The 21,615-nt window shown below is 49.6% G+C and overlaps 1 protein-coding gene across 10 annotated transcripts; it reads left to right on the top strand.

Moving 5' to 3' along the window:
* The first annotated feature begins 227 nt into the window (after nucleotides 1-227).
* On the top strand, nucleotides 228-20,234 carry LOC120670917. 10 transcript variants are annotated; one of them, XR_005673435.1, is made up of 8 exons: nucleotides 228-619; nucleotides 717-814; nucleotides 1,076-1,150; nucleotides 1,318-1,800; nucleotides 1,955-1,987; nucleotides 17,239-17,301; nucleotides 17,440-17,502; nucleotides 19,945-20,234. XR_005673435.1 is itself a non-coding variant. In XM_039951112.1 (5 exons), exon 5 carries the CDS (start codon nucleotides 2,308-2,310, stop codon nucleotides 3,271-3,273), a length of 966 nt encoding a protein of 321 aa, XP_039807046.1. In that variant the 5' UTR covers nucleotides 228-619; nucleotides 717-814; nucleotides 1,076-1,150; nucleotides 1,318-1,800; nucleotides 1,955-2,307; the 3' UTR covers nucleotides 3,274-4,837. The 10 variants fall into 10 exon arrangements, 5 of the variants coding, with proteins under 5 accessions (XP_039807046.1, XP_039807048.1, XP_039807051.1 ...); XR_005673432.1 differs by having other exon boundaries at nucleotides 19,902-20,234; XR_005673433.1 differs by having other exon boundaries at nucleotides 19,027-20,234.
* Nucleotides 20,235-21,615: the final 1,381 nt, after the last annotated feature.

Here is a 21,615-nt window from a genome sequence, read left to right as displayed (position 1 = left end):
CATCCACCTTGCAAGGAGTTTCTGCAGTACTCCTATGCAGATTTAGTCAAAGCAACAAATGGTTTCTCTGTGGCCAACTTGGTTGGATCTGGAAAATCTGGATCAGTCTACAAAGGTAGATTTGATTTTGGAGAACATACACTAGTGGCGGAGCTACCCGTCACGCAGGGTGGGGCAGCTGCCCCACCTACCGGCGGAGGCGCGGAGCAGACCCCCGCCCCTGCCCCTCCCATGGCGCCATGGCATTCCAGGGCCGCACGCCGCAGCGCCGGCCATGGACGCCGTGCTACCTCCCCTCCTCATCGGCGGCGTACTCTCAGTCTCCGTCTCCACCGCCACCAAAGCCGCCAGCCGAGCCATTTCAGCCCCCCACCGCTCGCCCTCCGCCCTCCGTTTGACCTCTGCCCATCGGGGCCGGCACGGCTTCCCCCTCCTCGCCACTGCTTCAGAGTCGCCTTCCACCCCGCTAGCCGCCGCTTTGTCTGAGAGCCACTCGCGCTCTCCCTCAAGGTGGGTAGTGGTGATGGATAGCCCCCCCGGCGGCCGCGGGAGGCAGCGGGGTCTCCCGCGCGGACGCTGTCGATTATTACGCCTCCACACTGGCCGGGGTCGTGGGGAGGTGAGTAGTTTGGCATTCCGTTGCAAACTGGAGCAGGTAGCTTCTACTCGACGGTTTTCGATGCTGAAAACATTGTGTTCTGGGTGATGTACTGCAGTGAGGAGGATGCGCAGATGCGCATATACGAGGCTTCGTGGGAGGGAAGCTACAAGTTCCGCTGCGAGATCGACGAGGAAGCGTCAAAGGAGCTTGCAAGTACGGATCCCTTTTCATGCAATGCAGTAACACCACCACGCCCGCTAGGTGTTCGACGGATTCCTCCAAAGGGAGATTCAGTAGCAAAGACGAGTCTTTTATTCGTTGCTCATTAGATTAGTGTATGTTCAAGTTTTGGCCTGCTTGTTAGTTTCAGGCTTTCAGCCCGGTTGCTAGTTAGTTTTTTTTTTTAGCTAGGCTTAGCTCCTTTTAATTATCACATACTATTATACTTACTCATTTTCAAATTGGCTTTGGCAGGTTAAAGACTCTTGGTGTATATTGAATTAAGGAATTATATCGTGGTGTTAAAGACTATGACCTTTTATTTGGGAGGTACCGTCTTCGATCTTCAAATGTATCATTTATTAACATTTCGTACCGTATTCGTGTGATTTTCCTATGAGAAGTGTGAGATGCAATGCGATCTTCTTTAGTACGAGTTATGTTTGTCGTGCTAGTTCGCCCCACCTAAAATTTCTAGCTAGCTCCGCCACTTGCAGTTGCTATCAAGGTTTTCAAACATGATCAGCTTGGAGTACCAAAGAGCTTCCTTACTGAGTGTGAGGCATTGAGGAACACTCGGCATCGTAATCTTGTAAGGGTGATTACTGCATGCTCAACATTTGATACATCAGGACATGAATTCAAAGCTCTTATTCTTGAATATATGCCGAATGGTAGCCTAGAGGGCTGGCTCTATCCTAAACTGAACAAGTGTGGATTGAAAAGACCATTGAGTTTGAACTCCAGAATAACAATAGCAACGGACATAGCTTCTGCTTTGGATTATCTACACAATCGTTGTTTGCACCCTGTGATACATTGTGATTTGAAGTCCAGCAATATCCTTCTTGATGATGTTATGGGTGCACGTCTTGCTGACTTTGGGTTGGCTAAGTTTCTTCGAACTTTTAGTCATTCTTACCATCATAGTTCTACAAGCTTACTGGGACCAAGAGGATCAATTGGATACATTGCACCAGGTGAAAACCTTTACTACAAAACTGGACATTTTAAATGTCACGACGATTTTGTCTATTTCTTAATTAGTCATGTTTTACATTCCACTATTTAACAATGTCCTCTTATTGTTTTTTGTCAGTACTAAGAGATAAAATTGTTTGACCAATATTACAGAGTACGGCTTCGGGAGCAAACTCTCAAGTGAAGGTGATGTCTACAGCTATGTATTAGAGATATGTATAGTTGACTTGCCTTGTACTCTAAGTCTTGTAGACTCTTACTTGTACATCAAGCCATCTCAGCTATATATATATATATGAAAGGTCACCCCCCAATCAGGGTGTGTGGTGTTTCCCCAATCTCTATCTCTCTACATGGTATCAAGAGTCCGGGCCTAGTTTCCTGGTCTCACCCCTTCCGCAACCCTAACTCCCGTGCGCCGCCGCCCGGCCCGCACGTCCAACACCCACCAGGCCGCGCTCGCCCCCTGCTTGCGCCGCCGCTGCGCTAGTCCCTGACCTAGCGCCATGTCGGCGTCCTCCACCACGTCGGCCACCAGCCCTAGCACCGGCCAGGGCACCCTCCCCGCCGCGCACGACTCCGTCGTTCCGGTCTTCGTCAATCCGTACGCCTCCGTCAACATCAAGACCCACGTCCCCATCGAGCTCGACCTCTGGCTGCCCGACTACAACAAGTGGAATGCCTTCTTCACCGCCATGTGCGGCAAGTTCGGCCTTCTAGGTCACATCGACGGCACCATCGCGACCCGTTTGGCTGATCCCACCTGGAATGAGCCCGACGCTTTTGTGCGCAGCTGGATGTACGGCTCCGTCTCCGATGGCGTCCTTGACCTAGCCATGGCGCCGGATCAGACCGCCCGCGACCTCTACACGGCCATCCGTGATCTGTTCCAGGTGAACCAGGAGCCGCGCGCTGTCATCCTAAACCAGGAGCTCGCTTCCTCGACTCAGGATGATCTCCCCATCGAAGCCTACGCCGCGCAGCTGAAGCAGAACGCCGACGCTCTTCGCGACATCGGCCACCCCGTGCAGGACCGTCAGCTGGTGCTCACCTTGCTGAACGGCCTCAACCCGCGCCTCTCCAACACCGCCGATTTCATCGCCAACACAAGGCCGCTGTTGTCCTTCACCTCGGCGGTTAACATGCTTCGTCTGAAGGAACTCCGCCTCGCCAACGACAACAAGGTCGCCTCCAACTCTGCCCTTACCGCTTCAACTACGGCTGCCTGTACCTCACCTTCCTGCCGCTCCACGCCTCGTCCTCACAGCCCTCATGGCGGTGGCAAGGGCAAGGGCAAGGGCGGCAAGGGTGGCGGCAACGGCGGCGGCAACAGCGGTGGCGGTGGTGGTCGCGGCGGCGGCCGCAACCAACAACAGCACGGCGGCCAGGGTTCCCAGAATGGAACGCAACCCGGTGCCCCGCCCAACAGCCCATGGGTCTGCTTCAACCCATGGGCCTGGGGCCCACAGTAGCAGTGGCGTCCTCCCATGGCGCCGTTCCCTCAGGAACACACTGCCTTCGCACCGTCGCAGGTGTCGCCTCCTGCGCTGGCGCCCGCCGGCTACCTTGCGCCAGGTGGCTAGGACCAGGCGGGTCTCATTGCCGCCCCGAACCAGATGGCACTTCAGGGCGCCAATCCATGGGTGCTCGACACCGGAGCGACATCGCACATGTCCTCCAAATGACGGTATCCTTTTCTCCCGCCTTCCCCATTTGCCGTCTTTCATTACCGTCGGCAATGGCTCTTCTATCCCAATTTGTAGTCGTGGCACTTCTACCTTGTCTCTAGCTGATCACACCTTTAAACTCAATAATGTTCTTGTCGCTCCTCAACTTGTACGCTACTTACTATCTGTTCGACAGTTTACTCGCGACAATAACTGTTCTATTGAGTTTGACGCCCTTGGCTTTTCTGTGAAGGACGCGAAGACCAGGACCGTGAGTCTTCACTGCAATAGCGATGGGGATCTTTACACCATCCCCTCCACCCTGCCCCAGCCTCCTATCATCTTGCCGATGCCTCCGCCTTGCTGTGGCATTCACGTCTTGGTCATCCTGCGCCTGCCGCCATAGCTTCACTTAATAAGTTATCAGTTATTTCATGTAAACATACCATACGTGGTCTCTGTCATGCTTGCCAGCTTGGCAAACACTTTCGGTTCCCATTTACTAGTTCATCATCTAGCACTTCAGCTCCCTTTGAACTCATTCATTGTGATGTTTGGACATCACCAGTGCTCAGTATTTCTGGTTTTAAATATTATCTTGTGATAGTCGATGATTTCAGTCACTATTGTTGGATGTTTCCTCTTAGGCAGAAATCAGAGGTTCATAATCATATTGTCAATTTTGTTGCTTACGCTCACACTCAATTCAGCTTGCCTATTCGCTGCTTTCAGGAAGATAATGGCACCGAGTTCGTCAACAACGCCACTGCTACGTGCCTCGCTGCACATGGCGTTCTTCTTCGCACCTCGTGCCCTTACACCTCTGCTCAGAATGGCAAGGCTGAACGGGTGCTACGCACCTTGAACAATACCATCCGCACCCTACTGATCCATGCCTCCATGCCTCCCACCTACTGGGCGGAAGCTTTGGCCACCGCTGTAGTTTTGCTCAACCGGCGCCCCTCCACGTCCATCAACAATGACATTCCCTGCCATCGGCTATATCACAAGATGCCAGATTACTCCATACTTCGGGTCTTTGGCTGTCTGTGCTATCCTAACCTTAGTGCCATGACATCTCACAAATTGGCTCCTCGCTCATCAGCCTGCGTCTTCATCGGTTATCCTTCCTCCAAGAAGGGCTATCGCTGCCTGGATCTCTCCACTCGTAGAGTGATCATATCTTGACACGTTGTGTTTGATGAAGCAAACTTTCCATTCGCGGTTACCAAGCCGCCACCGGAATCACTTAACTTCCTTGTGCAGGGTCATCCTCCCGCGCCAGCTCCGTCCTCGGACGTTGAGCGGACGCGGTCCTCCATCGATCAGTCGGACCTGGCCAACCTGGACCTGCCATTATTTGGCATGGCCCCGTGTAGCGAAAATGGCCTCTCATGCCATATTTCAATATAATGTTTTGGCGATTGATGACACACGCAACACTTGAACTAATGTGTTTGCTTAGATGATATACTCAGGCTTTTAGGTTCAAGTGATGACAAAGAGAAGAGAGGCGAAGCTAGGCCCGAAGGGCCGCCCCTACGGGGGTTCCGCTGGGAGTTTTAGTATCACCGGTTAAACCGACGTAAGGCAAAATGTACTCATCGGTGCAATGACAGAGATGGCCTGCGGGCTAGGGTTTGGCACCGGATGAACCGATGATGCACCGGTTAATGGCGTCGGTGCAGTTGTCCAGAGAGTTTGTTTTTCAAGGATCAGAGGACAGTTGCACTCACCGGTTAAACCGACGCTAATATTACATACACCGGTCGATTGCATCGGTTGATTGCCCGTACACGTAACGGATAGTTTTCAGTGGGCAGTTTAATATCACCGGTTAAACCGACGATGGCAATTTGGGGAGCATCGGATTAACCGGTGTTAAGCACATTTCTGGCAGCTTTTCTCCAACGGCTATATTTGCTTATGCTGCCTATATATACCCCCAAGGCCGCACCATTTGAGTGTGCTGGAGTTCAAGGAAGTATACAAGAGCTAAAGATCATCTCCAACCACCATAGAGCTTCATTGTACATCATATAGGCTTAAGCACACTTGTGAGAGTGCTTAGTGCTTGTTTAGGCTTAGTTCTTGAGAGAACTAGCTTGAGAGAAAGTCTTGCTGCGGCAAGCAACTTGTGTACTCGTCGTGTGACCCTCCGACTTGGTGTGGAGTGGCAACGACACTTTGTGCGGGGAAGGAGGCCCCTACTTGGTGTTAAAGCTCCAAGATAGTGAAGACGGTGCCGTGGTGACGCTTCGAGATAGACGGTGGCGGTGACCTCGTCTTTGTGACTTGGCGTCACTTAGCCTTTGCTTGTCGGGAGCCTTGGAGGCGTGGCAAGACGGTGATCAAGCGAAGAGACTCGGCATCCCACTTGTTCTTTGTGAGCAAGTGGCCGTGGACGTAGGGAGGGACTTTGATGTCCTAACCGAACCACGTTAAATTGTGTGTCTTGGTGTCTTCACGGGAGTTTGCATATCCTCTCCCTTACCGCTTTACTTACCGCATTACGTTTCCGCATTTACTCTTTCTTGCTTACCTTTACTTTCCTAGTTAGTTTGATTAGGATTGGCTATAGGTTGCAAGTCTTTTGGGGTAAGTAGAGGGTAGCATAGATAAACCTTAGTCATAACTAGCATGTGTAGGACATGTTAGGTTTATCTTATGCAATTAGATTGAGCCCTAGGATAGAAAAGCGATTAGCGACCCTATTCACCCCCTCCCCCTCTAGGGTCGGACACCCCGGTGATCCTTACAACATCCTAACTGTATAATTAGTTTTATTATTTAATTATATTTAGTGCTTCATATATGTGTTCAAAGGGAAGGTGAAATTTTTTGGGTGAAAATTTTTGGGAAGCCCCTTATTACCGCCCAAGCTTCTAGGTCCTGGCAATGGCAACACAGCCTTGGGTGTTGCGCCGGCCCCCTCACTCGTGGGCATCTGTGTCGGTAAATTTCTCAGACGGCACATCATGGCGCTCCTCATGGAGCCGCCCCTCGCGGGTCTCAGGGCAGCGCCCTGAAACCTAAAAGAAATCAAGTCACCAGTTGAACCGACGCCAAGCAAATTACACACGTCGGTGCATTGACTTGAGCACGTCTGGGAGTTTTAGTATCACCGGTTAAACCGACGTAAGGCAAAATGTACTCATCGGTGCAATGACAGAGATGGCCTGCGGGCTAGGGTTTGGCACCGGATGAACCGACGATAGGAAGTTTGAATACGTCGGTGCAATGGCAGAAGCAGACCAAGAAAAATGCATACATCGGATGAACCGATGATGCACCGGTTAATGGCGTCGGTGCAGTTGTCCAGAGAGTTTGTTTTTCAAGGATCAGAGGACAGTTGCACTCACCGGTTAAACCGACGCTAATATTACATACACCGGTCGATTGCGTCGGTTGATTGCCCGTACACGTAACGGCTAGTTTTCAGTGGGCAGTTTAGTATCACCGGTTAAACCGACGATGGCAATTTGGGGAGCATCGGATTAACCGGTGTTAAGCACATTTCTGGCAGCTTTTCTCCAACGGCTATATTTGCTTGTGCTGCCTATATATACCCCCAAGGCCGGGTCATTTGAGAGTGCTGGAGTTCAAGGAAGTATACAAGAGCTAAAGATCATCTCCAACCACCATAGAGCTTCATTGTACATCATATAGGCTTAAGCACACTTGTGAGAGTGCTTAGTGCTTGTTTAGGCTTAGTTCTTGAGAGAACTAGCTTGAGAGAAAGTCTTGCTGCGGCAAGCAACTTGTGTACTCGTCGTGTGACCCTCCGACTTGGTGTGGAGTGGCAACGACACTTTGTGCGGGGAAGGAGGCCCCTACTTGGTGTTAAAGCTCCAAGATAGTGAAGACGGTGCCGTGGTGACGCTTCGAGATAGACGGTGGCGGTGACCTCGTCTTTGTGACTTGGCGTCACTTAGCCTTTGCTTGTCGGGAGCCTTGGAGGCGTGGCAAGACGGTGATCAAGCGAAGAGACTCGGCATCACACTTGTTCTTTGTGAGCAAGTGGCCGTGGACGTAGGGAGGGACTTTGATGTCCTAACCGAACCACGTTAAATCGTGTGTCTTGGTGTCTTCACGGGAGTTTGCATATCCTCTCCCTTACCGCTTTACTTACCGCATTACGTTTCCGCATTTACTCTTTCTTGCTTACCTTTACTTTCCTAGTTAGTTTGATTAGGATTGGCTATAGGTTGCAAGTCTTTTGGGGTAAGTAGAGGGTAGCATAGATAAATCTTAGTCATAACTAGCATGTGTAGGACGTGTTAGGTTTATCTTATGCAATTAGATTGAGCCCTAGGATAGAAAAGCGATTAGCGACCCTATTCACCCCCTCCCCCTCTAGGGTCGGACACCCCGGTGATCCTTACACCCCGTCCGCCACGCCCCACTGGCTCCCGCCGGCCCTTCACCGGCGCCTACAGAGCCTGCGCAGGCCTCTGCCCCGGCCGGCTCTCCAGCCGACCACTAGCCGGCCGCTGCGGCCATACAGCGGCCGCCTACCGGTGCTCTCCGGTCTCTCCGCGTCTACGTCCGGCAACTACGACCTTCGGAGCACATCCAGGGCCCTGTGCGGCCGACTCCTCTTAAGCACAGGGCGGCGTCGGCTCCTTCTCCGATACATCGCGCCCAGCCCCCCCTTGGGCCGACGCGTGTCTCCGTGCCGCGTGTGCCGGCATCGTCCCGTCCGGTGACTCAGGCTCAGACGGGCTCCCTTCCACCGCCACCAGACCACCTCAAGCTCTCCGCGACTCACGCCTCACCACTCCCAGCCAACTATCGCAGCGCCCTCGCCGACCCCAATTGGCGCGCTGCGATGGTTGACGAGTACAGGGCGCTCATCGACAACGGCACCTGGCGGCTTGTCCCTCGCCTGCCTCGTGCCAATGTCGTCTCCGGCAAGTGGATCTTCAAGCACAAGTACCACTCCGACGGCTCCCTCGCTCGCCATAAGGCTCGGTGGGTCGTCCGCGGGTTCTCACAGCAGCATGGACTCGACTACGATGAGACTTTCAGTCCGGTTGTCAAACCGGCCACAATTCGAGTCATCCTCAGCCTCGCCGTATCTCGCTCTTGGCCGATCCATCAGCTCGACGTGAAGAATGCCTTCCTTCATGGTCATTTGGAGGAGACAGTCTACTGCCAGCAGCCGCCTGGATTTGTTGATCCGACTGCCCCAGATCACGTCTATCTCCTGCAAAAGTCCTTGTACGGACTCAAGCAGGCTCCTCGGGCTTGGTACAAGTGCTTCGCCAGTTACATCAGCACCCTAGGTTTCGCTGCTTCGGTCTCGGACACCTCTCTCTTTGTTTACAAAGAGGGCGGTCATATTGCTTACTTGCTGCTCTACGTCGATGACATCGTCCTCACAGCATCCTCGACTGCCCTACTTCACTGCATCACTGAGCGTCTACACTCGGAGTTCGCCATGACAGATTTGGGAGATCTTCATCACTTCCTCGGGATCTCTGTCACTTGTTCTACTGATGGTCTCTTTTTGTCTCAGTGACAGTATGCGGTGGATCTTCTTCAGCGTGTTGCCATGGCCGAGTGTCACTCTACAGCCACACCCATTGACACTCGAGCCAAGCTGTATGCAATAGATGGTGATCCTGTTGAGGATGCCTCGTAGTACCTGAGTCTCGCCGGTGCACTTCAGTACCTCACGCTGACTTGACCCGACATCGCCTACGCTGTTCAGCAGGTGTGTCTCTTCATGCATGATCCCCGCGAGCCTCATCTTGCGCTTCTCAAGCGGATCTTGCGCTATGTGAAGGGCACACTGTCTACTGGTCTTCACAATGGCACTGGACTAGTGGATCGCCTCACAGCCTACTCTGATGCGGATTGGGCCGGCTGTCCTGATTCCCGACGGTCTACTTTCGGCTACTATGTCGTCCTCGGCGACAATCTGGTGTCTTGGTCTTCCAAACGCCAGACCACAGTCTCCCGCTCGAGTGCAGAGGCTAAGTATCGAGCAGTCGCACATGCTGTGGCTAAGTCTTGCTGGCTTCGTCAGCTTCTTCAGGAGCTTCATATGCCCTTGTCTTCGGCGACTCTGGTCTAGTGACAACGTCAGTGCTGTATATATGACGGCTAACCCTGTTCATCATCGTCGCACGAAGCATATAGAGATTGACATCCACTTTGTCCGCGACAAGGTGTCTTTGGGACAGGTTCGAGTGCTTCATGTTCCATCCTCTCATCAGTTCGCAGATATCATGACCAAAGGCTTACCTGTACAGTTATTTACTAATTTTCGGTCCAGTCTTTGCGTTCGGGATCCTCCCGCTTCGACTGCCTTGTACTCTAAGTCTTGTAGACTCTTACTTGTACATCAAACCGTTTCGGCTATATATATATATATATATATGAAAGGTCACCCTCCAATCAGGGTGTGTGGTGTTTCCCCAATCTCTATCTCTCTACACTATGGAATTATCATCCTAGAAATGCTCACGGGAAAGCGTCCAACAGATGAGATATTTACTAATGGTTTGAACCTTCACACATTTGTGGAAAAAGCATTTCCTCAAAAGATTGGTGAAGTTCTAGATCCTTATATCACTCCAAGTTTAGAAGATGGTGATCTGGACAACAATTTGGACAACGGAAATAATGCAACAGATGGTGTGGACAGCTGCATCGTGCAGCTTGTTAAACTCGGTCCCTTGTGCTCAATGGAGACACCAAAAGATCGACCCACAATGCAAGATGTTTATGCTGAAGTCATCACAATCAAAGAAGCATTTGCAGCGCTACATGGTTGAGCATGTCCTCCTTTAAAAAAACACAACTAGTTGCATGGCAGCCTAATTCCTGGTTCTCCATGAGAGCAGGCTGATAGTCTTCCATCCTATGCTTTCTCAATGTTCTTGATAGAAATATATCCTCTCTTAGGGATATTTTCCTTCCTTTGGTGCTTAGCGCATGGTTGAGTCCTAGCTGGACTCCTTGTTGGTCACGTTTAGTATGGATAGGATGAGATCGGCACCCCCCTGATTCTGTTGCTATAAGTCAAGGTGGTTGTTGCCTTGATCTCATCTCTATATATTGCACCCCTGATTATTCAGGGATGTCATGCAATCCAATACAACATGATTACCTCGCTATCATGGTATCAAGAGACCGTCACATCCTATGACCTATCGCTTCCACACCCATGGCCGCCGCCGCTGCCATCGCCGCCTCCGGCCCGACGCCCTCCTGTCCTGTTGACACCGCCCCTGATGCCGCTGCCTAGGAGAAGGAGGAGTGCCAGGCCCTTGCCGATGCCGCCGCCAAGGCCGCTACCGATGCCCAAGAGCATGTCTGCATGGCGCTTGACGCCCTGGAGAAGGAGCATCGTGCCGCCGCGGATCTGGCTCGTGAGGCTGAGGTTGCTCGCGCTTGGGCCAATCCTTCTGCCTCCTCCGACGCCGACACGAACTCCTCCTTCCACGACTCCACCGCGTATGAAGCCGCCATCGTGGCCAATCTCCATGCGCAGGCCGCCGGTGTCCAGAACATCAGAACCCTGGTGCCCATCGTCCTCGACCCCGTCTCGGCACATTACGACCGCTGGTGAGATCTCCTCCTCCTCGTCCTCGAGCGTTATGTGCTCTCCTCCCACATCCTCACCGACGCTGCCCACATCGACGTCCTCGCATGGCGCCGCATGCATGCCGTTGTCCTCTCGTGGCTCTTCGGCGCCGTCACCACGGAGCTCATGGAGACCGTGCGCACCCGCGGTGGCACAACACGCATGGCATGGCTTGGCATAGAGGCGCAATTCCTCGGCAACCACGAGTTTCGCGCTCTCTAGCTCGAGTCGACGCCAAGCTCCGCGTCTTCACCCAAGACGACCTCTCCATCGGTGATTACTGCGCCAAGATGAAATCCATGGCGGATCTCCTTGGTGACCTCGGTGAAGTGGTCCATGACTGCACCCTCGTCCTCAATGTCCTTCGGGGCTTGAACGAGCGCTACGTGCACATGCGCGTCCACTTCCGCCGCTTCAACCTGTTCCCCTGCTTCCATGACGTCCGCAACGACCTCCTCCTCGAGGAGCTCTCCATCGGTGCGCCGTCACCAGCACCTCCACCGCCCTCCTCTCCTCGACGTCGAAGGGTGCCTCCTCTGGCGGGCCTCCGGCGGGTCTGCGATGACCTCCTCAGCCGGCGGGCGCACCTCATCTAGCAGTCAACAACTCCACGGGCGGCAGCGGCGACAGGCGCGGGCGCCGCAAGGGGCAGGTCCAAGCGTCGTGGCCTTCTATCTACAATCCGTGGACGGGCCAAATCACCATGTGGCCCAGCACGTCCACGGGCTAGCAGCAGCAGCGCGGGCCGGCCCAACAGTAGTAGAAATGCAACAGGCCGCCGCAGCAGCAGTAGGCGATGCTCGCCGCTCTTCAGCCATAGCACTCGGGCTTCCTCCAGTAGCAGGCTCTGCAGCAGTAGCAGCTTGCGCAGCACCTGCCGGCGCCGGGCCAACTCACACAGCAGCCATCGCCTTGGACTCCTTGGTCGGGCCATTGGGATCAGCAATCATTGGCTAACAGCTTCAGCACCATGATGCTGAACCCCCCTCCCCTCCCCGGTTGTCGACACCAGCGCCTCCTCTCACATGACCCCGGACTCTAGTAATATCTCCCTATTCCGTCCACCATGTTCCTCATATCCTTCATCGCTTGTTATCGGCAATGGGTCTACTCTTCCTATCGTAGCATGTGGTCATTCAGTTCTACTTGGCCCCTTTTATCTTAATAATGTTCTTGTTGCACCTTCCATTATTAAGAATCTTCTTTTTGTCCGTCAGTTTACAACTGATAACTACTGCTCCATCGAATTTGACCCTCTTGGCCTCTCTTTGAAGGACATTTCTTTCAGGAACGTGATCACCAGGTTCAATAGTCCCGGGCCCCTCTACACTCTGCAGCTTCCAGCACCCGCGCCGCCATCATGTGCTCTTGCCGCTGCCCCTGCTGCTGTGTGGCACCGTCGCCTTGGTCACCTCGGACTCGAGCCTCTGTCCAAGCTTGTCAGCACCTCCGCCCTATCATGTACTAAAGGCATGGATGCCTCCCTTTGCCATGCATGCCAGTTAGGTCGTCACATACGTTTACCTTTTCCCACTTCATCTTCTTGAGGTCTCCAAAATTTCGACTTAATTCATTGTGATTTGTGGACATCTCCCATTGTGAGTGTGTGGGGTTATAAGTATTATTTGGTCATTCTTGACTATTGCTCTCACTTTTTGTGGACGTTTCCACTTCGCCTAAAGTCTGGAACGTTTTCCACTTTATCCCACTTTTTTTCTTATGTGACGACTCAGTTTGGTTGTGCTGTCAAGCATGTTCAAAGCGACAACGGGCGTGAGTTCGACAACACCTCTGACCGCTCCTTCTTCCTTGACCATGGCGCTCTACTCAGGATGTCCTGCCCTTACACAGCCTCCCAAAATCGCAAGGCGGAACGCATGATCCGCACAGTGAACAACATCATCTGCTCCATGTTGTTCCAAGCCTCTCTTCCTACTTACTAATGGGTTGAAGGCTTGCATACTGCGACCTATCTTTTGAATTGCCTCCCCACCAAAACCCTTGCTCTTGGAACTCCCTATTTCTCGCTCCTTGGGAAACCTCCATCATACGCCCACCTTAGAGTTTTCGGGTCCGCCTGCTACCCTAATCTCTCCGCCACTGCTCCCCACAAGCTCTCACCACGCTCCACCCTTTGTGTGTTTTTTGGCTATTCATCCAATAACAAAAAGGCTATCGGTGTCTGGATCTTTCCACTAATCGGATTCTCATCTCTAGACATGTCGTCTTTGATGAGGCTTCATTTCTCCTCTCCAGCACGCCTCGTCCTATTAATGAGCTTGATTTTCTGCAGACTAACCACAAGGTTTCGGTCCTCCCTATTGGACCCCAACCTCCTGGTACCTCCAGCACGTCGCCTGCAGGTCTCCCTGGCGATGTCGCTGCGTCGTGCTCCCCCGTGGTGCCCACGCCGCCCCTGGTGCCGCTGTGGTCTGTGCCCAGTGCGGCACCGTCGCCAATGCCACGCGCGGCACCGACGTCACCGATGCCCGTGCCACGCGTGACGACGCCATCGTCCCCGGCCACGGCGCAAGCGCCATGCCCTCCTGCCCTCAAAGTCTACACACGATGACCACGACCGGCAACTCCATCCTCTTCCTCGGAGGGAGCTGTGCCGCCTCCACCAGCGGGAGCTGTGCTGATTCCACCAATGGTGAATCGGCACCCGATGACTACTCGTGGGAAGCATGGCTTTTGCCAGCCTGCTGCGTTCCATGCCACTACGCCGCTCTCGCCGATTCTGAAGACGATCCGCTCCACTCTTGCCGACCCTAATTGGTGTCGTGCCATGGAGGAGTTTGATGCCGTCATGGCTAATAACACGTGGATCCTAGTTCCATGTCCTACCGGTGCAAACCTTGTGACCGGCAAATGGATCTACCATCACAAGTTTCATGCAGATGGCTCACTGGACTGGTACAAGGCTAGATGGGTTCTTCGAGGGTTCACACAACATCCTAGTATTGATTATGACGAGACATTCAGTCCTGTTGTCAAGCCCGCCACAGTTCTCACTATCTTGTCTTTGGCTCTCTCTCAGGACTGGCCCATTCATTAGCTCAATGTGAAGAACGCCTTCCTCCATGGGACATTATCCGAGACAGTCTACTGCAGTCAGCCCATAGGTTTTGTTGACTCCGCCCACCCCTCACATGTCTATAAGCTCAACAAGTCGCTCTATGGTTTGAAACAGGCTCCTCGTGCTTGGTACAGCCGCTTTGCCAGTCACTTGCCCGCGCTTGGATTTGTTGAGGCTAAGTCTGACACTTCATTATTCATCTACCGTCATGGGACTGACACAGTATACTTGCTCCTCTATGTTGATGACATTGTCCTTACTACTTCCAGCCCAATGCTTCTTCTCAGCACCATCACTACCCTCCAGAATGAGTTCGCCATGAAAGATCTGGGGCCCTGCATCACTTCTTGGGCGCTGTTCATTGCCGCTCAGATGGTTTGTTTCTCTCCCAGCATCAGTACCTGTTGGATGTCCTGGAGCGCGCTGGCATGTCTGATTGTAAGCCGTGCAGCACACCTGTTGATACTCATGCCAAGTTGTCATCCACAGAGGGTGATCTTCTCAGCGATGCGACTCACTATCACAGCCTGACTGGTGCTTTGTAGTATCTCACTTTCACTCGCCCGGATATTTCTTATGCAGTTCAGCAAGTCTGCCTCCATATGCATGCTCATCGGGTTCCACATCTCTCAGTAGTCAAGCGGATTTTGCGATATCTTCGGGGCACGTCACATCACGGCCTCCTTCGTCTGTCATCGTCCTCTGAGCTGGTGGTCTCCACGAATGCTGACTGGGCTAGGTGTCCGGACACGCAAATCCACATCTGGATATGTTGTCTTTTTGGGTGGTAACCTGATCTCCTAGTCGTCTAAACATCAGACGATTATATCTTGCTCCAGTGCTGAGTCAGAGTACAGGGCTGTTGCTAATGGAGTTGCTGAGACTGCCTGGCTTCGTCAGTTGCTTCAGGAGCTTCATCGCCCACTGACCAAGTCGACTCTGGTCTATTGTGACAATGTCAGTGTTGTTTACCTATCTACCAACCCAGTTCAACATCAGCGCACAAAGCATATCGAGATTGATCACTTCGTGCGAGAACGGGTTGCTGTTGGTGACGTTCGCGTGCTTCACGTCCCGACGACGTCCCAGTTTGCTGATATCTTCACCAAAGGTCTCCTGACATCGGTTTTCAGTGAGTTTCGATCAAGTCAGAACATCTTTAGCTTCGACGTTCCGACTGGGGTGGGGGTGATAGAAATATATCCTCTCTTAGGGATATTTTCCTTCCTTCGGTGCTTAGCGCATGGTTGAGTCCTAGCTGGACTCCTTGTTGGTCACGTTTAGTATGGATAGGATGAGATCGGCACCCCTCCTGATTCTGCTGCTATAAGTCAGGGTGGTTGTTGCCTTGATCTCATCTCTATATATTGTACCCCTGATTATTGAGGGATGTTATGCAATCTAATACAACGTGATTACCTTGCTATCAATTCTTTCTGAAAGAAAATACACCACAACCTCTCTAAAGTAACAAACCTCCCGGGGGAGGCGCGGCGCCAGCCCGGCCACGTTGCCCTCAAATCCCGGTCCCTGCGATGCGCATCGGCCGCCTCGTTTTGGGTTGCCGTGCGGCTGGCTGGGCGATTTTTGGCGGCCCACGCACCTGCCTGTGGGCTTCCGCGTGGTGCGCCGCTGCTGCCGGCGCGTGCTTCCTGCGGCGGCCGCTGCCGGCGATAAAGATTGACCCGGTGTGGATTTACTGATCCTCTTTCGCTTTCGGCTTCCCTCTCCGGGTAGGTCCCAGGGTTCAACTTTCCGGCGGAAAACAGCCGGAAAACCGGAAAATTTTTCGTTTCCGTTAGTAGTCGGGAAATGGAATTCCGGTATTTTTCGCCATTTTTTGTTTTTAAATTTAAAAATTCAAAAATATTTGTAAAAAATTGGGAAAAAATATGATAAAAAACTAGGTGTTCTTCTGAGCAAATAGGACTAGAACACACTCAAATCTAAGATCATTTGTTAGGCTAAAATTGCATTTTAGTTGAAAAACAAGGTTATTTGTAGTCTAATGAGGTAGGATTTATAGCTTTTTAATATCCGTACTATCAATGGGTTAAAAGAATATACCTTTTGAATGGAATGAGAGGTCTCCTTTATTTATCCTTACACTTTCATCATATCTTCATTAATTATTAAGTACTACGTGATATACATAAACATTGTTTATTGGATTGAACTTGGGTTTTTATATTTACTATGCAATTTATGTATTATAAACTTATATTATGGTCTATGCAATTTAAGTTATTGTGATAAATTTAGTTTTCATGCATTTTATTTGTGATTTCATGTGACAATATACTTTTGTTTTGAATAATTTGTGTGTAATATATTTAATATGCATTGTACATTGCAATATACAATAGATACAAAAAAATATTCTATTAAATTTTTTAATTCTTCATATGTTTGGAGCATTTGTAGTCAAAAAATGACATTTTCCACCAGAAAGTCCGGAATTCCACCGGAAAGTAGCGGAATTTCGCCCGGAATTTCCGGAATTCTGTTTTTTAAATTTGAATTCACATTCCGTTCGGAAAATGCGGTTTTCGGCGGAATTTCGTCCGGAATTCCGTTTCCGGTGATCGGCGGGATTCGTAAAAAAAACGAAAAGGTGAACCCTGGTAGGTCCTTGCTTCTGCCATCTCCATCCTTCCTCATCTCCCCCTGGTGTGGTCGACGTTGAAATTGCTGCCGATGGGTTGACCTTTCGCTTCTCGTGGGACAGCTCCGATGGGTGAGAACGGGTTCCGCTGGAGTCTCATCCCCTCCTCTCTTGGTGGAGATTGTTCCTCTTCTCTTGGTGGAGATTGTTACTTTAGTTTAGGTTTTCCCTGGGCGCATTCTCGCTGCTGCAGGAGAAATTTTTTGGGTCCTGCTCTTCGTCCAGCAATTATGAAATGATTTGGGGTGCCTGTTCTTGGCTTCTCTGGGCACGGGCGGGATTCCGTTGGAGTTTAGTTCCCCTTTTTTTGGGTTGAATTTTAGCCCCTGTTCGATGCTTTCCTGCTGTGTAAGGGTTTTGGGTTCCCGCGCTTTATTCTCTGCTAATCTTGAGGGGTGCTTGTCCTGTTACTCTTTTCTTTTTTTTCAGGCGGCCTGCGGATCGACGGAGGGCTGTTATTCCTCAGTTGCGGCTGCTGCCTACTTCTTCCCTGTGCGTGCTAACCGCGGCAGAACTCTTTCTGCTTAAGATTATTAGTTACTATATTGCCCTGTACTATTTGTGGTTGGCTTCCTGGTTCTGCTTCTAATCGTTGTTGCACTGTCGTGTCCCATTCCCTCCTACTACTAGACTGTCGTCATCGAGGAATTCAGTTGGTTGGACAGCCTCGCTTTGTCACGCGTTATCCTTAAGGTGAGTTCGCCTTCCTTGCTTTCTTAAATTTTAGACGCTCCTGTGACTGAGTACATTGCGAACGACGACATGCTCGTGCTTATGTTTATTCCGTACTGATGTTTGCCTTCGGACCATTGGAGTCCTCGAAATTATTTGCTTGGAAAAGTTGAGCACCTCTAAATATTTGTTACGGAAAATGGGCACTACTTTGTGTGCTTCCTCCTGCCTGATGTCCACTATGTTAGGATTAAATTTACTCCTCTAGGGGAACAGGCAGTTCTTTATGTGCCGTAGGCATGCTGGCCATTCGTCCTGTCGCTATTAAGATTGCTGCTCAAGCTTCTGTTGCCTGAAACGAAGCCTTACCTTTGCTTAATCTTCCCTTTTCTTATTGCTTTTACCACGTATTGACCTCTTGTTCTTGGTTATTTGTTCTTTAAACAAATTTTCCTCTTCTCCTTGGTCCCTAATTGTAAACAGTTCTGGATCTAATTCCTTATTGCGGGCAAGCAGTTGTCGGTCTCGTATTTCAAAATTCATTTTCAGCAACATTTCCTTGGAAAAATTCTTCCTTTCAAGTTTTAGGTGTCCAGGAAGAGGAGAGTGCCTTAACCATGTTCGTTGTTGGGGCCAGCTACATTTCACTGCTGCAATCTGTGGCTAACCGGTGTTCTCTGCCATATGTATCTACTATTCGTGAGTTCACTGACGACGGCTCTGTACTCTATGGAATAGAGCTACAAATGCCTGCACAGAATCAATTCTCACTAGCAGAACAAGTATTCTTTTGGGCATATGCCCAGCCAAATGCAATATCAGGTTACAAAAGAGGTGCTTTACAAGCAGTACGTTTCCTGCAATCTATATATGGGTTCGTCGTGCTTATGTTTACTCTGTGCTGATGTTTACCTTCTGCGGATGTTGGAGTCCCCGGAATTATTTGTTTAGAAAAGTTGAGCACCTCTAAATATTTGATTACGGAAAATGCTACTTTGTGTGCTTCCACCTGCCTGATGTCCATTCATGCCTTCTTTTTGCTTCGGATTCGTGTGTTTCATAGTTGTTTATAGCGGTCCTTCCCCTTTGCTTCCTTCCTTCCCTCTTCTCTTAATCTTTCGGTGGGTGCTGCTTTTTTCCTTGGATTTGGGCTCTCCCCAGTTTGAATATTTTTCTTCTTCTTTTTTGCGAGTTCAATCTTCATTTTCTGCTCTAGGTTAACAACTATATTGACATGCATTCGCCCTCGTCGTCTTCTTTATATTGCAACTGGAGAGAGCTTCCTATCTGAATCCTAGGCCCACTTGCCATTTGGCTCACTCAGGCAAAAACCAGTTTAGTTGCATATTTATTTTGTTGCAAAGGGTATTTTACCTGAGGTGTTCCCAAACTAATTGGCATACAATAAAATTTTGAGCACATTTATTTTACCTTTTAACTGTCTATCTACTTCCACAGAAATATCATAGATATTGCATTGAATATATATAAAAAACATTGTACATGTCAAATTTTAGCTTAGGCACCTCAACTGTTTATTTTCAGATTGTCACTTGCCCCCTGCAGACCCTAAATGGCCACTGTGGTATAAGTTACAAACTTTCAATGTCCAATGCTTAGGACAAATGTATTTCAGCTATGGATAAACAATATAATCCTACAACGAAACGAGGCAACGAGTATGCCCACAGTATTGCTGTAAATATGAATTTATGATGTCTTCCCATCTTTTATAGTAATGGAAGTTGTCAAAGACCTACTACAAGACTGAACTGGTTATGAAACTACATGTACATGTTCAAAATTTCATATTCAGGTGAGAGCGAAAGGCTTTATGTACACAAGAGGATGGAAATCGAATTGGAAATTTTAGTAGCAATGCAGCTATGGCCAGCTTCGTACTGTCGCAATGAGATTAGTGGTTGGTGACTTTATGCAATATGATTATGCTGTTTATGCAGGAACAGTTAGCAAGTTGCCTCTTCGGTTAGATTGCTTCCTGCCACTATTTAGATTTCAATGCAAGAGAGCATTGGCACTTCAATTTTTTTTTCACTTCACATTTGGAATTCATTTGACACTCCGACCATGGAAACAAAATTATTTGAGGCAGACCGATTGCACTAGGTTAGTTACGTTTCTTAAATTATGCCACTTCTAAAATTAATACTTAAGTACTGTAAAGCCAGGGTTTTTGGTTAATCTGAATTCTAATACTTCTGAAATTAATATTTTCACTGGTACATATTTTAGAGCGTTATCCTGTAATCTTTCTGCATGACCTCCTTTTACTTTCACTGTGAAATGCCTGGTTATGCAAATCAAACAGATGAATGGATATAGCAAGTTTCAAATGGCATGGCAGGTGCAAAGGTTTTCCCTTTCAAATTTTTGCCTTCCTCTGCTATCTCTTATTTCAGGTTTCAGTGAGGTCGGCATGTACTAACAGAAATCTTATGCCAGAGCCTAGAACAATGATCTTTAGCCGGAACATGTACCAGATCAGAAAAGCAGCAACAAGCTCATTCCATATCCAAATTGCCTGAATTGATTACCTCAATGCAACATAGCCATCACTCACCAGTCAGAGATTTCCGGCCTCAAATTACAACAGCTCAAACGCCATCGACAGCAAATATATCATCAACAAAATAGCTATATGAAAAATCCTATCGTGATGTATGTACAAGGATCTATGTAATGTAAATATTTTAAAATTATATGTATGTAACTACTATGCATCTGTACCTTAATATGCACATTCATGAACTATACTACCAGCAGCCATCTGAAGCTAAAAATTGCCTCGTAAGAACAACATACTACAATGGAATACTGTGTGTAATATTAGTAATACTGTTTACCCACTTGGTTCTTCTCAGAATAATATCTGTCTTTACTCCTTACTACTGTGCACCAAACACCATCTACTCTTTAGCAATTCGCGCGCATGGGCGCGCGCCGTTCACTAGTCTAAAGTTACAAACGGGACGGGGGAGGCGGCCGGCAAGCCCGGCCACGTCACCGGAAAAACCCCTGGCCCTGCGATGCCGAGAGGTTGGCTGGGATGCAGTGGCTCACGGCAGCCAATTAAATTTTTCGCAGCTTCGCCGTGTCAGTTGGTGGTAGTCGGTTGACCACCATACGGCGCCTTCAATTGCCACGTGCCCTACTTAAGCTGCCTACGTGTTGCGTCCCGATTTGTTTCGTGGACGTGCTCACGTTTGGATAAATCCTGCCACTGCATGATCCTGCTCTTCTTTTCCTCCTACTTTTCCTATGTTTTGCTTCCTGGGTTTGTTACCTCCGCTGGTTGTGGTTCCTTTCTTCACCGTTGCTTTCGCTGCTTGCTTCGAGCTTCGCTGTTTTTGCTCCATTGGTTCTCGCTACTAACTTATGTGTGGTTAGTTCTGGTACTTCGTTTGCTTAAGATACTGTCTATCCTTTGCTGCTACTTTCAATCTGTCTCTCCTTCCCTTTTTTAAACAAGCTGCCATCACTTTTTTGTTTTTGTTCCTCCCGTTGCTAGCTTCTGTGCTAAGGACCATGTATTTCAAAACCTTGTTTTATGCATTCAGCTGCTGAGCTCCATCAATCGTTTGCTACTTCTTTCATGCCGCTAGTGTTTGCCCTTCTCCTGCTCAACCTCGTTTCTCCTCTTTCCGCAGCTTTGATTCTCTAACTTGGCATTTTGGAATTATTTGTTAGCCCTTGATTTGGCTTCTTCATTTTCCTTTTGGCTACGAAATCTGCCTTGCCTTGGGACGGTGGCTTCCTTTACTATGATTTTTATTTGGCCACAGTTTTCCCCACTCTTTTTATTTTCTAGATCGAAATTTGCTATATATATATTGCACTAGGATATTTTTCTGCAGTTGCAATTATTCTAAAGAAACTAACATTTGCTATATATATTGCTAGCAGTCCCAAAATATTTTTATTAGAACATTTTTTCTACATATTGTCTACTCGCGTGCATGGGCGCGCTATAATCACTAGTTCCTAATAGAACTACTAGGCTCAACGCTCTCGCTACCTATATGCGAATTTCAATGAACTTGAGGATTTTATACCTTCATCACTCTACAAGCTCACGCCTCTATAATACCATATGCCCTAGAGTTCATCAAGCTC

Source organism: Panicum virgatum, chromosome 4N (genome assembly GCF_016808335.1).
Source record: "Panicum virgatum strain AP13 chromosome 4N, P.virgatum_v5, whole genome shotgun sequence".
Lineage (NCBI taxonomy): Eukaryota > Viridiplantae > Streptophyta > Magnoliopsida > Poales > Poaceae > Panicum > Panicum virgatum.
Note: the sequence above shows the minus strand (reverse complement) of the source record. Positions and strands in the feature narration are given on the sequence as shown.

Bases quoted from the DNA above. Each gene is read 5' to 3' on its own strand.
- LOC120670917 (XM_039951117.1), top strand. From the start codon at position 2,308: ATGTCGGCGTCCTCCACCACGTCGGCCACCAGCCCTAGCACCGGCCAG.